The 15,779-nt window shown below is 41.8% G+C and overlaps 1 protein-coding gene across 1 annotated transcript in view; it reads right to left on the reverse strand.

The window, feature by feature from the left end:
* lrba (LPS-responsive vesicle trafficking, beach and anchor containing) overlaps window positions 1-15,779 on the reverse strand; it is a 178,086-nt gene that overhangs the window by 115,003 nt on the left and 47,304 nt on the right. Inside the window, exons 22-30 of the mRNA XM_070912728.1 lie at window positions 13,935-15,359; window positions 13,631-13,812; window positions 12,791-12,944; window positions 11,645-11,825; window positions 9,794-9,918; window positions 9,031-9,138; window positions 8,764-8,905; window positions 8,067-8,421; window positions 1,788-1,957 (exon numbers count right to left, since the gene is read on the reverse strand). Coding sequence (XP_070768829.1) covers window positions 1,788-1,957; window positions 8,067-8,421; window positions 8,764-8,905; window positions 9,031-9,138; window positions 9,794-9,918; window positions 11,645-11,825; window positions 12,791-12,944; window positions 13,631-13,812; window positions 13,935-15,359 — 2,842 coding nt within the window. The remainder of the gene's footprint in view (window positions 1-1,787; window positions 1,958-8,066; window positions 8,422-8,763; window positions 8,906-9,030; window positions 9,139-9,793; window positions 9,919-11,644; window positions 11,826-12,790; window positions 12,945-13,630; window positions 13,813-13,934; window positions 15,360-15,779) is intronic.

Genomic DNA, 15,779 nt, shown 5'->3' on the forward strand with positions numbered 1-15,779 from the left:
AGGGAGAAACCAAAGAACACTGTTATTAGTCTGGATGTTGGACAAGAATAAGACGCTACACACACACACACACACACGCAGACACACACACACACACACACACAGACAGACACACAGACACACACACACACACACACACACACAAAGCAATACATTATACGACCAGGGTAGCACCATAAACCTGTGTGGAAACATGCCTCTTATGAAATAATACAATGGTCTTCATTCAAATGTATAGAATTGGGGGATTTATGGTCAAATAGGGCAAGTGGGGGTACACGTATAATTTTATGGTTAGATAGTGGATGATGTACTCCGGGCACAATATGTCTTCCTTATCAATTTACAATTCAGAGGTTTTCATGATAGAAACCTCTAAATTGTGCACTGAAAGGCTGGGAACATTTCACTGTCAGCTGCAGTCATACTTTAAACAGTGTGATCATTTTTGGATTGTGGTTCAAACCATATATCAAAACACGTGCACAATATCAAGTATTTTTTATACGCAAGTAATATTTTCAGTGTTACACCTGTGTGAACGTGAGACGTAAAAAAAAAAATGCCTACTGTTTTTTCAAATTGTTTTTACTCATTAAGTCATTACATACCAATTTACCCCTCTGGGCTGTTTTTGTGACTGTTTCATTATACAACTAAAAGGTGCTTTACGACTTCAATCTGGAGACAGAGGCACACAAGGTACAAAGTCCGTGTTTGATTGATCTGGCAGTAAATTCACTTCCCTGTGGCTCATAAATAAGCTAATGCCCAGCTGAATATGGAGGAGGGAGATTCCTCTGGTGTTTCAGCGGGCTTGTTTTTCCAGCCAGGACGGTCTCCAAGCAGGGATAACTCTTAAGGAATGACAGACAGTGTAATGTGCGCTGGAATGTGTGTGTGTGTATGTGTGTGTGCATGTAAGGTGTTAAGCAGCGCCATGTGGGCCTGGTGAGAGTATCCCTCTCGAGCTGAAGTAGCTCCTTCAAACAAAGAGGAGTAAATGAACGTCTCCATTAGTCCTCCCACTGCCCCCCTAAAGCAGACTCACACACTCACAAAGCATATTTACTCAACACTGCTCACTGACACAAAGCCCCCTATGCATACAGCTTTAACAGTTATCATTATTCACATGCACACACACACACAGCCCAACCTGATTTTACAGTAAATGCACAATCTCCTAAAACACTCACACACACGGAAAGGTGAGAAAAAAAACAGAAGGCCTTCCGATCACTATTTACTGTCACTGCTGAATCAGTGAATATAAGAGAGTTGCTGTGCGCAATAAAAAAAATGACTTCAATATGTTATTTTATTAATTCACCTTAACTTATCCTTGTATCAGAAATCACTATTATATAAAATTCCTAACACTAGGAAAATAAAGTACTTTTATTTTCAACTTTGTTTGCATTTATATTTACACAAATAATACTTATTTAAAATGTATTATTATTATTTATCATATTTTTTATGTATGTACAGTTTTATTTTGAAAATTTTACTTTCATTTTTACGTTTACTCAATAAAACCAAGACTATTGCTGCTATGGTAATTACAACTGAATTAGTGTAACTCTCATGTTTCATGCTGTCTTCTCAAGCCTTTGGATTACATTGTGCAAACTCAGCAATATCATTCTGCCAGACTTACAGAGGATCGAAATCTCTAAATAAATACTGACTTTTTCATAGTAGGCTCATCCAGGCTATGACTTATCTGCCCTCGGCAAAACACTGCCCTTCCAATATTTGAGCGTGTGTGTGTGTGTACTCACTAGCTGCAGAGTCTGCAGAGGTGCTCTGGGAGGCGTCACCAGAAGATACTACGGCGACGCTGTCGATAGGCGTCCCACCAGACACAGACGCAGCAGTGGCTGCTGGGACGGGAGTGGAAGTGCCTGGAGATGGTATCATGCCCGCTTTCTTGGGTGCAACGATGACACTTCTGTAGAGAGACCAGATAAAATATTGATTTAATTGTCATCTTGCCTCAAAAGACTTTTATGTACACAGTATGGCTGGAACAACACTACCTCCATCATCAATCCATTAGACTGGAAGAGTATTACAGGGCCACTTTACTTGCACAAAGTAATTTAAAGTAGTTACATTCATCAGGCCACCAACCAAGCAGCTACCTGCTGCAGTCTTTCATACCTAATTGCAATAGAATACATCAGCCTTGAGCAGAATGAATGCATTCCATCTTGCTTTTTTATACAAAGTCTTGGGCAGTACAGCCTGTACTGTATGGACAAAGTGCATACTATATTTCTGTACAAAAGAAAACTGAAGCCCATTTTTGGTGTTTGTTTTCCACTTCTACAGCACAAACTAAAACTTTTTATAATTAAAAGCAAGTAGACAGTAGGGCCGATATTGTTTGCGATCTTTCACTACCGGTGAATATGATATGATACCTGGGTTATGGTATGCATACCATAAACAATTGTTTTTTGCATTACCTTCCTTTGAGGAATAGTCTTCAACAAAACCCTTTTTTCTTTTGTACAAAATATGCCGAACTTCTCAAGGCATCAGTGTTTAATGTTATCTTGACGCAAGGAGCCATACAATAACTTTGCCTGAATTAAATAGTAAACTTAGGTTTCCTGAATTCACAATCTAGATCAGAAAATATCAGATTAAAGAATAAGTAAGAAAATATAGATATATTCTCAGAATCTGAGACACATTTAATTCCAGCTTTCAATGCTTGAGTCATCTCAGTACTTAATTCTACACACATTTCCTCTGGTATTCAAAAAGTATTAAGGTTTGATATCCAGTTTTACATTCACTAAAATTACTGAAACAACTTTATCTGTTGAGCACAAATCCCTGATCATTGACAGCTATCTTAAATTTTGAAACACTTGTCTATGCAATGATAATGCTGCTTCTTTAGATGTCCCTGCTGTAAAGTAACAGGAAGCGTTTCTTGTAGTGATGTGGTACGACTGAGTGGAGTTCAATTCCCATCCGGCGAACAGCAGATGGGAGGAGAGCAGCATGCAGATAAGCTGTCAGTGTGGACCAGGGCTCTGACAGACCACTGGCCATATCAAAGAGAGCCTGGCCCTGCTTATCAGTGCTGACACACGGGAAGCAGGGTCTAATCACTGGCTACTGCTCCCTCAAACACAAACCAATGCAGGCTTACAAAGATATGCAAGCATACATCAAAAGCACAAAATCTGAATATGGAAAGAAAAGAACGGGAGCATACAGACAAAAGAGCTAACACACATTCCTGCACGTTCCCAGAGTCAGTATGTGTGTATTCATGCACACACACAAGAGGATAGTTGGTCTGACTCCCTGTGGTGCAGACAGTTACCTGGCTGCAGTATCAAAGGCTGCTCTCAGTTGACTTAAGGCAGCTGATCAGATCTATTAAAAGTTACTGTGAATGTTAAACCCTGACAGTTGACCTTTGCTTCCAGTGATCTATGATTTGAGAATAATAGAGCTACATACTGATCCCAGTGGCTTGACAGTTGCGTACAAACGCACACTGAGAAGGTCCAGAGTGATACATATAAACTGAAGTACTGATAGAACAGGATTAACTCAGTATTGATAGCCAAGAAGGGTGAAGGTACGCTTCTGGTAACTTTTTTTCTGTTTTGATAGTGAGTGGGCTGGATGGTGGTATCAGGGAACAAGGGCGGCAGTGACGTGAAGCACCCCAGGTGTCAACAGCAGGAGAGAGAGCCGGGGAGACAGAGGACCCCTGGTGTGTGGAGGCTTCGAGTGTGTGTGTGAGTGTGTCCAAAAATATTTGAATATATGCATATGAGTGTACGAATAAATGCATGAGCGCACAAGTGTGTACGAGTCTGCCAGCGAACATGTCCGTGTATGTGTTTGGCCTTCCATCTGTTCCCCAGCAAAGGCCCAGTGAATTATTCAGCAGGTCATTAGCCACACTTATCATGAGTGGGCCGCCCCAGTCGATTAATCAGCCGTCAGCGGCCCCACTCAACCCACAAACAGGAGCCCAGGGCAGTGTGTGTGTGTGAGTGTGTGTATGCTGGGCTGAGGCTGAATTATTTAAAGGTTTTAACCTACAATGGATAAGTGCAGTAAACACTGTGATTCCAGTAATCTCTGCTATTTCAGGTAAAACAAGTGCGAGAATGAGTAAAGAAGTGTCACTGGGGTGTGTGTGTGTAAAAATACCCTCTCTAGAGTGTTAACCTCAGAGCCAACTCATGTGAGGGAGGGGAAAATACACCCCAGCAGAGCTCTGATCTCCCCTTTCACCCTCGTTTCATGCAACCCTGTGCGTGTGAATGTTCAAAATGTTACTCACTGACCCTACACACAGGCACATTTGCATGTACAGACAATTTTCAAATCAACTCTAATAAAGTCCACGGCATCTGACAGTTTCCTGATCTGTGATTGGATGATGATGGCAGGTGTGGGAGGGGCAATACCGCAATGACATCAGTGATTAACGAGTGGAGCAAATGGGACCTAAGGGCCTACAAAGTATGAGAATAGTAAAATCTCAATGTTTTTCATATGTGTTTGTGAGTGTGTGTGCACAAGGTTATTGCACTGAATGAAAGTATACATGCACTGAATGAAAGTATACATGCACTGAATGAAAGTATACATGCACTGGTTGGATATATTTAGAAGACGGGGCAGCCAGAAAACATGGGGCAAAGGCAGAAAATGTTGAAATTGTCCCAAAAAAAGTTATTTTGTTAATTATATACCTCATGAAATGTGTGGATATGTTTGTGTATATATGTAGATACTTATATGTATATGCAGATGTATATATTTATGTATGTATATACTGTAGGCAATGAGTGCAGCTCTTATCTTGTAACCTAGGGAGGTATTTTGTCATCTCTCTGTATGTGAATTCTGTGTGTTTATGTCTTGTGTTGCTTGTTAATAAAAAAAGGGAGATATAGTAAGTAAGTAGTGAAATTAATGACAAAAAAGTTTATGTAAGTGTTCATCATCCACAAAAAATAACATACTGATTTGGCTCTAATATGAAACTTAAGTAACTTGAAGCAACCTATAAAGTCTGTTTTTAGCTTGTAACATTAATCTACATATACAAATGCCTGATTTTTATAGCCAACAGCAGCAGGTTACAAAAATGCAAATTCTTTGACGCAGGATCACTCGTGAGCTTGTTTCTGGTGTCATAGAAGGTGAACTTGCTGATTACTCCACTTTTCAAAAGAGTGATGTAGTAATTGAAAAGGGAGGAAAATGGCCTTCGCTCTGTCAGTTGTGTTTGTGTCCGACATGCTTACCCTCTTCCTAAGCAGTACATTAACAACACTTCACCATCAACAAAACTCATCTGTACATCAACTCTCACATGCATGCAGAGTCTGCTGCCAGGAATGCAAACAACTGCACCATGTATATCCCAATGTCTAACACACGCACATTCAGCTGAACCATGCAGTCTAAATCACCGGCTTGTACAATGACACTGTTTAGTTCTGGTTAGTGTCAGCAAATATTTGCAGACTGGCTGTCATAACAGGGGCATGGCTGAGAAATGGATGGGAGAAATCCAGCAGGTCTCCACTAGTAAATAAATCAGTAGGGATACTTCACCCCTGACCAACCCACAGTTTTTATCTGGGAGATCCCAGCTTCTTTCATGCATTGGTCTCGTAAATCCAGCCTTCTGGGTAAGTGGAAAGTTGCCATGTTTTGGCAAGAGATGTCAGTATAGAATGTCAGCTCTGGCTTGTACTGGTGTCACTGGGAGACTTACTGGTTAGTGAGAGATGCTGAACAGTGATAGAGTCACTACAACAAGATAATAAACACAGAACATGTCTACATGCATGGTAGGTAGACTGGGTAAGGACTAGAAACAGCAGGCTGATAAAGAGCGGTAAACTAAGGAGATAAGAGAATAAATATAAACATAAATCTCGTGAATGACATGGTAGTTTTGACCAAGAGACATCAAAATAATTTGGCACCTCTGCAGAGAGGTCTGAAAATGAGGGAATATAGGGAATCTGGGTAGACTTGCATGTGTGCAGGTGTTAAGTACTGAAACAATCAAGTGAATTTATCACTTAGTTGCCAAAAATGGACATAGTTTGATAATTATTTAATATTTTAAGTGAGTGATCGAGCAAAAATGCTGAATATTTGCTTATTTTCTCAGTGGTATATATATGTAATGCTATTGCCTTTAGGTTTTGGACTGTTGGTCGGACAAAAGAAGCAATTTTAAGATCTGGGAAAAAGATTAAAGGATAAGGTTGGTGATATTCTATATATTGTTGTAAACAAATATCATGAAAAAGACCAAATCCAACAATGAATTTACCTACTAACGAGTATTGCCTGTGTATCCAAAGCCTGATATGGCTTATTCCTCTGTGCCATAGACCTCCATTATCAACCAAAAACTGTTAAAAACACATCAATGAGCCACACCTTTACGCTGGGTGACATGTTCATTCAATACCATGAATATGGGCAGTAGTAGTAGTTTATTTTTAGTTAATCTCACGTATGCTGTCCTGCTCCTGCCAATCGTGCACCAAATATGTATTAATCCGTAGATGACAATATTCCCTAAAATGCATTATTTACTCCTGTTTGAGTGATGTTTTCTAAAAACTGTTTTAGGAAATTATTTAGCCTTTTTTAAAAATGTGTTTGTATTTGTGACCCCCTTTTGAAGATTTACTTCCTCAGTATGAACCAAAGACAAGGTTGGGAAGTCAGAATTTATTGAAAAAATTGACTTATGCACTGTTGGTTTTTGGTATTTGTTGGTATTTATATTTTAACTGATAATAAAATAATCATTAGCTAAAGCCCTACAATGTGTTAATGTGTGAACATTGTCAGAGTGGTTTTTATTTCCTCTTAAAAAGGAGCTAGGGTAAAGTTTGCCATCTGTGCCTGGGCTGTATACCTTGCAGGGAAGAGGCTCCCATAGGCAGCAAGTGAGCTGTTAGTCTATGCTCTCCAGCTCTCCTGACGTCCTCTCTTCCTACTGAGTGTGCTCAGCGGACAGGAGCCAGTCTAATCCCCCTGATATGAGGAGCGCCCTGAGACCTGACAAAGCATTCCTCAGATAAAGACACGCGATCACAGAGATGCCGTGGAATTCCCACAGTTGGGGGTAGGCGGACTGACTAAGTGTGTTTGTGAGAGAGAGAAACGGAGAAATGTTTTCTTCAGTACATGAGAACCTTGACTTGACAACACCCCCATGGAGACTTCTCTCTCCCCCCTACTCCCATCTCTCTGTCTCTCTGTCTCTACCACCACCCCGCCGTTTGTGAACGTCTGTCTCAGAATCAACGCTCCAAATGCAAACCAGACATCGGTGACCATCCTCTCTCACCTGGGCCCGTCTGCGGCTTCAGTACCCGGCTCTGCTTTTGAAGCCTTACTCCTGACTGTTCACCCCTGCACCTCCAAGGGTAATGCAAATTGTACAGCTTTTATGCCAGATAAAGGACAGGGAGAGACGAGCAGCAGGAGAGATGAAAAACAAAGTCGTTAAATATCAGTGACGCTGTGAAAAGAAACAGCTTCCTGCCAGCTTTGTCTCTCTGTCTCTTCATCCCAGACATGACTCCTGTTTTCCTTAAGACATGTTCTTTGTAAGGCAGTTTGCTTGGGATGAGGACCTACATCGACAGCTAAAAGAAAGAACAATGGGTATAAGGGGGAAAGAGTCTGAGATTCCCCGGTTCAAAAGGGTTTCTGTTGCAGAATGTTTTTCAAGATCCACCAAAGCCTCCTCTGAGGATACCAAGCTGGGATGTCTTCAAGGTCTGACTTTCAAAAGTCCCCTGCAGTTATGTTGGGATAAATGGTATGAAACTGTCAACTGTGAAGCTTGAGAATCACAAGCGTATATACACCATATGGGCTCTTGAGAAACTGATGAAGCTGTCAGGTCTGCACCCATGTCAACACCAGAGGAATTTTCAGATTCTTTCCCCACAATGACCAATGTGCAGAGCAGAACATATGATTTTCTATAAATAGTTTGGTAGTGTATGTATATGTCAAGCCCTCACCTATCAAATGACCGGAACTGTAGTGATGATTCTCTCGCCGCATCGCCCACACTTCCTAGAAATGCTGGTGGCAGACTTGGGTCCACCATGATATCATCAGCTGGAGTGCTCACTAGGCTGCGCAGAATGTCCTTCACATTCTTGCCCTTTGACTCAGCGGGCAGAGAAGGTCTGACCTCACAAGACAGTGTAGACAAGGCCTCTGAGATGGCGTCTGGACCATGAGTCACGCCAGAGGATGACAGGTCTGCCTCGCTTGCGGCAGTTGAGGTGTGGTCATCACCGATGCCAGAATCATACCGCCGGAGTGAGACACCATTCTCCACTTCTAATCCACCAGAAATGGCACCGCTATCTAAGAGGACAGAAATAATAATGAAGAAATGTGAGTAATACAGCCACGCCACATGAGATTAATTACTTCACCAAAAAATATGAATAATAGGGACGAAAACAAGACAAAACTAAATTCTTTTAGATTCTTCAGTTGAATAAAAAAAGTTGATTTCAGAAAAGTCAAAAAAAAAAAAAAAAGGACAAGAAGTGATATGATGGCAAGAGGTCGGAAGTACTCAGGGCTTTGTACTTAGGTGTTGAAAACAGAAAAGGATTGGGAGCCACTGCATTACAGACTGCAGTTTTATCTTCTATCTAGATAAATATTTCAGATGATATTTTCTCTGGAGCTGCTGTATACCTGTGCTCCTGGCAGACTGCGATCGTTGAGGGTGTTTCTTGTCATTGTGGGGCTCCAGGATGTCACGGTACTTCGACACCATGAGGACTGAGACGAAGTAGACAACAGCAAGAGCCAGAAACTGAGCCTGCTTACTGTCCTCCTGAAACAAACAACATACACTAAACGATCTGTGTCTTCCTCAGAAAAAAGTGAATATTTTCATGGGTGTTATGCACACTGTGCTGTGACTGTATGTTACGTGAATGTGTTGTCTGTATAACTCACAATATCTCTGAAGACGACAGCCCTGAGGCGGTTGATGTCCATGTCCTGAAGAAGGCGGTCCAGGTCGCTGATTGGAGACATTCCACCTGTCACTGCATCAACAGGACTCTGCATGCATGCATGAAAATCAAACCATTACCAGATCAAATGTATTATTGCCTCCAAGTGAAGAGCAAGCAGCACATCCATAGCACACACCAATCAGGAAGTGTATTAATCCATGTGTACTTCATGGAGTAGGGTAAGGTTTCACAGCTTAGGGAAGCTATCCCTCCTGGGATCATGTCCTTAACATAATGGCTTTTCTATGGAGCCACTGCATTATAAATGAGCTTTAACACCCGGTTCAGGGAAGAACAACATGACTTTACTGGAAGCCCCTGTATCAAATCAAAGGGGCAATGACAAAAGACCTCGTCTAGTGTCACAAATAGCAACCAGTGTGGTAATATAATAAGATATGAGCTAATGCAATAACACTTGGTTGCTGTTGGTGAGCAGGACAAAGGACAGAGCTCCTTCTGGTTTACTATTGAGTATGGGACAAGGGCAAAGGATGATGCGGAAGGAAGATGCAGCTATTTTCAAGTGTAAAAAAACCCTCCAAGGATGACCAGTACAAGAGTGAGAGTGGATTACTGAGATTTACAATGTTATTGTGTATTTTGGGGCAAACAATTGTAAACAAAAACAGCAGAGGAAGTGTAGAAAATGTGTAAGATAATGAAGGCAGGAGATGATTTGGGTTACTTGCCTGTGCGGCTGCAGACTTGGCTGTTCCAAGCACAGTGCTGGGCATGGCTGGGTAGCTGCGTGTTGAGCCTTCTGTGCCATGCTTAAACTGGGCTTGCTGACACTCCAGACAGTTTCTCACTGCCATAGCACACACTAGGGAGGGATGGAGAAATAGATATTGTGTGACATCATATGAATAAAGTCATTGTCAAAGAAATATGAAGCGGCAGGAAGTCCCTAAAAAGATGGATAACCCAATGGATAAAAAAAATAGAGAAATCCCGCTAAAGCTCCTGTTGTGGTTTTCATCTAAACTAAGAAAATCACAACAGGAGCAGCTGAGAGAGACAAAAACAAAGGAGAAAAAGTGGGGCCACGACAAGGTCAGTGCTCTGGCCAACTCTGGCAGCATCGTTCACTCTTCCCTGCTCCACCTCTCCACCCAAGGTCACAGTGCAAGGGTGTGCTCTTGAATCACAGCCACTGTGTGCAGCTCCCATAACAAATGACGCTGCTAGGGTGCACACATGCTGAGTAGGCAGCAAGATGCGTCCTTTGTCGCAAAAAAAAAATATCTTGCAGTCCGCCAAGTTTAGGTGGGTTCAAAACTGGCACACTTACCATTTGTAATCTAATGTGCTGCTCCTCTGTTGGAGCCCCTCCCAACCCCCGCTGTTCTGTACTTGACAACTGACAAATGCTAACTCTGAGCCATTTAGATTACGACGGAGGGAATTATTCCTTCTGGAAATGGGCTCGCTTTTTCCATTAGGACTACTCTTTCATACGGCCATTTATAAAAAAAAAGAGGGGGGGGTGGGGGGAGATGCTGAAACCTTGTTACAGTCTTCCAAAATCAGATTAGGTGCCAGCAATGGGGAGCGCATACCTCATCAAATATTCATTTCATAACGGCTGCTTTCTAAAACTGGACCTGTAGTACGGTGGCATACTCCAGCAGCAGCAACAATAGTTGGATAATATCTGAGAGAAGAAGTGGTCTTTGTATAACAAGTTTGCATTTTGAAAGCCTTTTTGTTTCTAATCTCCACTGTAATGACTACCTAAAAGCAAAAACTGATATGCACCTGGATATGCACCATTACATATATGGAGCCAAGCATGAAGAAATAATTTAAATTAGTGTAGAAAGTATTGGACCACTTCTATACTGAGTGAGTGTGTGCATACTGTGTTGATCTGCTGAAAAGGTGCACCACATAAAATGAATAATGTAGGAATTTCAATATATTTTATTCAGCTCGAGTGTGGCTTGGCTTTTGATGCTGTCAGAGGAAACTGTAATAGCCTGGAACAGAAGGCAGAAAAGGGCCTGAGGGCTACGCTGCAGTACAGTATAGCCAAGGCCATTATGTAGAACTCACTATATCATGATAGCAGCCATTTTAGAGTGTTGCCATGCAGTGGGGTTATAATAACAAGATAAGAGAGTGCTGATATGAGCAGAGTGAAAGAGGCGAGGGAATGAGAGCAGCGACTGGAGATGGAGACGAAGACGGTAGAAAAGAAAGAGAGAACACAGAGGGTCAAAAAGGCTACAGGGAGCCATGACTGAGGCTAATACAAGAGGCTACTGCCGGCTGATATGAGGTGGATCGATGAACAGGGGAGGACAGAGGGCTTGGCAAAAAGGAGGAGATAAGAGACGGAAATTCAGAGAGGGGACACAGATGAGTAGAAAGACAGCTGAACAAAATAAATTGCAGGGTTCAAGAAATAAGAAAAAGGACAGACAAGGGAAAGACTGCATTAGATTAAAAGTAAATGAGCGGTTTTAGGAATAATGAGTCTATTAAAATAAAAGAGATAGACCAAGCGATGGGGAAAGGGAGCAAAACAAAAACATCAGGGTGCGTACCGAGGCGAAGGCACTGCCGGAGGATGCCTCCTGATGACATGTTTTTCTCAGCTTCTATCTCAGTGAAGTTGAGGGAGCTGGCAAAAATGAGAACATCGACGAGGTTGATGAGGCGCTGTAAGAAGGTGATCGAAGCCTCCACGGCCAAACCTTGGGATGGTTCAATGTTCTCCAGTTCATGCTGGTAGTAGAGAGAGGCAGATTTACACAGTAATTAATGTTTAAGTAGAGGTAAAAAAACAAAAAAAACATCCATGAACTGTTCATTCAATATAAAGTACAGGTTGATTAGCTATATAGTAACTATAAGAATAATGTATTTGTTATTTTTTATAGTTTTTTTTATAAATAACACAAATACAGAAAAAGAGAAGGTGTCTCTATTTTAAAGTAAAGAATGTAAAAGCAAAGGAAATTTTGCTTGTACACTTTAAGAAAACTCCAACAGATGACTCAAAGAACAAAAGAAACATTGAGCGTAAAAGTTCATTCTTGACCTTTAGTTTAAGAAAGAAAACTGAACTCAAGATCATAAACTGACATTTAAAATCACTTTACAATTACTACTTCATAACCACTTGCCATAGAAGTTTGAAAAACATTGACATTATACAGGACTCAAAACAGCAACATCAGAACAGAGCTTCAAATGAAGCAATCAAAAGTACTGGAGAAAAATGTGAATCTGTGAATGTATTTCCTTTATTTTTATTACGGCTTATATTTAATGTTGAATTTATCTTGCCAATCAAGACTTAAGCAGGAAAACAAGAATTCTACTTAAAAATTTAATTCATATATGGAATATATGCGACAACTATACTGATAAAACATTTTTAAACCAGTTTTAAATTTGGTTACAGACCACACGAAACTAAATGGAATTGAATTATAATGGAATTGACCATCAACCTGTTTCTTGGACAGGCCAGTAAAGTCATTGACAGAGTCAAAGCGTCATGTAAGAGAGCCGCAGTCAGACAACACAAAAACAAAATAACAATGTTAGGAAGCAGCTAAACGTAGTCTAATGTAATTGGGAAAGGTCAATGTGGATGGATAACTTCCTGCGATTGGAGCCATCAACTACATATGCAGCCACAGTTAAGTACGTGTACACACACACACACACACACAGAGACTCACAGAGGAAGAGGTGGCAGCAGAGAGCAGAGGTAAAATGCCTCCACAAGCCATGATGAGGTTGTCCACCACCTGGGAGATGAGGTGTATGCTGTTGTGGACAAACACGACGTTCTCACTGCTGTTCACAAAGTCCAAAACTGTCTTTGTGGAGTGACTGAAAGGCAAAGGACAAACAGATTGCTTTGTTAACAAAATGTAGAATATAACCTCTTACAAATAAGAGTGTTTTTTGACAAACTTAAAATGAGAGCATGTTTTTGGCTCTAAATAACACAGCGTCTTGCCTACAGATCAGACTGTTCTACCCAGCTGCCTTTAACTGCTAACAGTCAAGAATAAAAATATCCAACATATCTTTACAAAAAACATTTCCTGTGCTTTGGTCTACATCTCATCAAGTGTCCTCAGTGGGGCATGAATTTCAAAGCATCCATACAGACCTGATTTTTGGTTTAATGTAGCCTGAAGTACTGCTTCGTGCAAAGATTGTGGCTACGACAAATATTTCTGGCCAATATCTTTTTTGCGTTTAAATTAGTAAATATGCAAAGAGAAATTCCTCATTTTGAAACATGGCAAATAATAAAAGTTCATAATGTGAAGTACTTCCTGTAAGCACAGAAAAATACACTGCATTTACAAACAAAAATCAGAAGTGAAATCTTCCCAGTAACAAAACATGTGACTTGTGAAGGACACATGTACCCCTTGATTAGGAGAAGGCTTGTGAGATGAAATCTTCTGTTTGCTCCTCGGAGGAATGAAAAGCCAATAAATCTCTATTCCATTAATCAATTAACAAAACTTTGTAAAGTCAGAGTCAGCTGATTGTTACCCTACCTCCTCCACATCTGGACATCAGTCTCAATAGAGAAGAGCAGGTCAGTGAGGAGGCGTTGGTGCATGTGGGACCAGCGGAACTCTGGGATACGAAACATGGTGGAGCGTGGGGCTGAAGTGCTGCTCTCTCTCTGCTGACCCGAGGACCCTCCTGCTGCTGCTGGCTGGCCCTGACTTGTTTCCTACAGAGAGACACCAGTAACACACAATTAGCTTTAACATAAGGGTTTAGAACTGAAACTGAAAATCATCAATTCTATGTAACATAATTTAGTGAAAGAATAAACGTTAAAAAGATGCGTACTGTTGTAGAAGTCTCCTTCAATTCAAGTCTCTCTGTGTCTAAGGCCACATTGGACACGTCCAGTCTGGCAATTTTGATCTCTTTGGTCTTGCTGACAGAGTCTGCACTCTTCTGGGTGCCTGAGTTGGAGGCGGCGGTGCTGCTACTGTCTGGGGGACTTGACAGAGTTTCCTCTTCAGTGGTGGTGGTGGTCTCTGAAGGCTGGCTAGGTGAGGTGTCTGATGCTGCTGCAACCTCTTGGGCTATCGAGGGCAGTGTGGTATCTGAGGGCTGCTGGTCTGCAGGAGCGGTTTCAGTTGTGGAGGAAGACTGTTCATCTTTAACTTCTTCTTCGGGTGGTTCTGTCACACTTTGTTCAGGTGTTTCAGCCGGAGGAGTCTGACTCTCCAAACCAGACACCTGTTTCTCTTCATTTTTTTCTTGTATTCTAACCTCCTGCATCTCATCCTTTTCTTCTTCTGTCTTCATCTCATGTCCTTCCTGATCATTTCCCTTGACTTCATCATCTTCATGTTTATCTTGCTCCTTTTTTCCTACCTTCACTTCCTCCCCGGCAACAGCAGAAGCAAAAGAGGACTCCTCTTGGCTGTCATCAACATCACCAGGGGGTACCTGGTCACTAACAGATGACACGTCAACCAGGTCCTCGTTGAAGATGGAGGCTCCGCCCAGCACACTGTTCTCTAGACAGGCCGCAGTCCCAGGGGACGTGTGGTCAGTCTTACCCTCTTGTTGTGAAACCACTTGCAGTTCACTATCGGTTTCGTTCAAAGAGTCTTCTGTCATAGAGTTTGATGATTCACCTTTGTTATGTTCACTCTCAGATTTTTCATCATCTGTTACAGGTGTTTGTGTATCATCACTCGCAGATGATGTAGCAGAGTCTCTAACCACTTCGATTGCTTTCGTGTCATCCGTTTCAACCTGGTCATGGTCGCAAACTGATGTTTGTAGATTGTCAGTGGGAGTCTCAGCCACTGGTTCCTGCCCGTTAGTGTCTTTGCTCTGTTCTTCTTCGTTGTTTTTTTGTGTCACAGTGGCTTCAGTCTCTTTTCCATCACCTGAGATATCCTTAGAAGACTCCTGAACCAACTTCTGCTCTTCTTCTTCTTCTGCCCTGGCCAGGATGTTGGACACAGTGATGGATGCGTGTCCCCTTTCGTTAGCAGTCTCTGTTGGGCTGGAGGTGATGGTGGAACTGGATGCTGAGTCAGGGGACTTCTGGGACAGCTCGTCCACTGTGAGCTCAATGACAGTGGAAGGGGCCGTCTCCTCAGCAGGTGGCCCATTCACACACCCCACGGTCTCTGAGCTTTGGCTGACACCAGAGATGGTTCGGATTGTGCTCATAGAGGCTGCAGACCCCTGACGCTGGTACTGAGTGAACATACGGGACAGGTTCTCTTTGTGTTGCTCAAAGGTTACCTGCAAACACAAAAGAGAATATGTTCACTACTAGTCACCACCAATCTACTCAATTGGTCTATCCTTATCAAAGGATAATTCCAATTTATTACAACTTTGGTCTTACTATTGTAGATATATTCTCAAAATGCTCTTTAGTGGTGAGCTTATTACTACACCTAACCACTGGGACTATTTGTGGCTAAACGTGCCATTTCTAAAACTTTTCTGTTCTCTTATGTGTGGCTGCCCACAGCCTATTAACCTCCATCAGTCTTCTTACATCTGATATGGGTAGACTAGACTGCTAGTCTATAACGACAATGGTCTGCAGTGGCATTTGAGGAAAAGCCCATCCATGTAAGCAGTCATAGATTAGCAGTAGATACTATTAGTGTGTGTCTGCTAGCTGTGCTGAGTGCGTGTCCAGCATCGGCAAAT

The sequence above is a fragment of the Enoplosus armatus genome, chromosome 2 (assembly GCF_043641665.1).
Source record: "Enoplosus armatus isolate fEnoArm2 chromosome 2, fEnoArm2.hap1, whole genome shotgun sequence".
Taxonomy (NCBI): Eukaryota; Metazoa; Chordata; class Actinopteri; order Centrarchiformes; family Enoplosidae; genus Enoplosus; species Enoplosus armatus.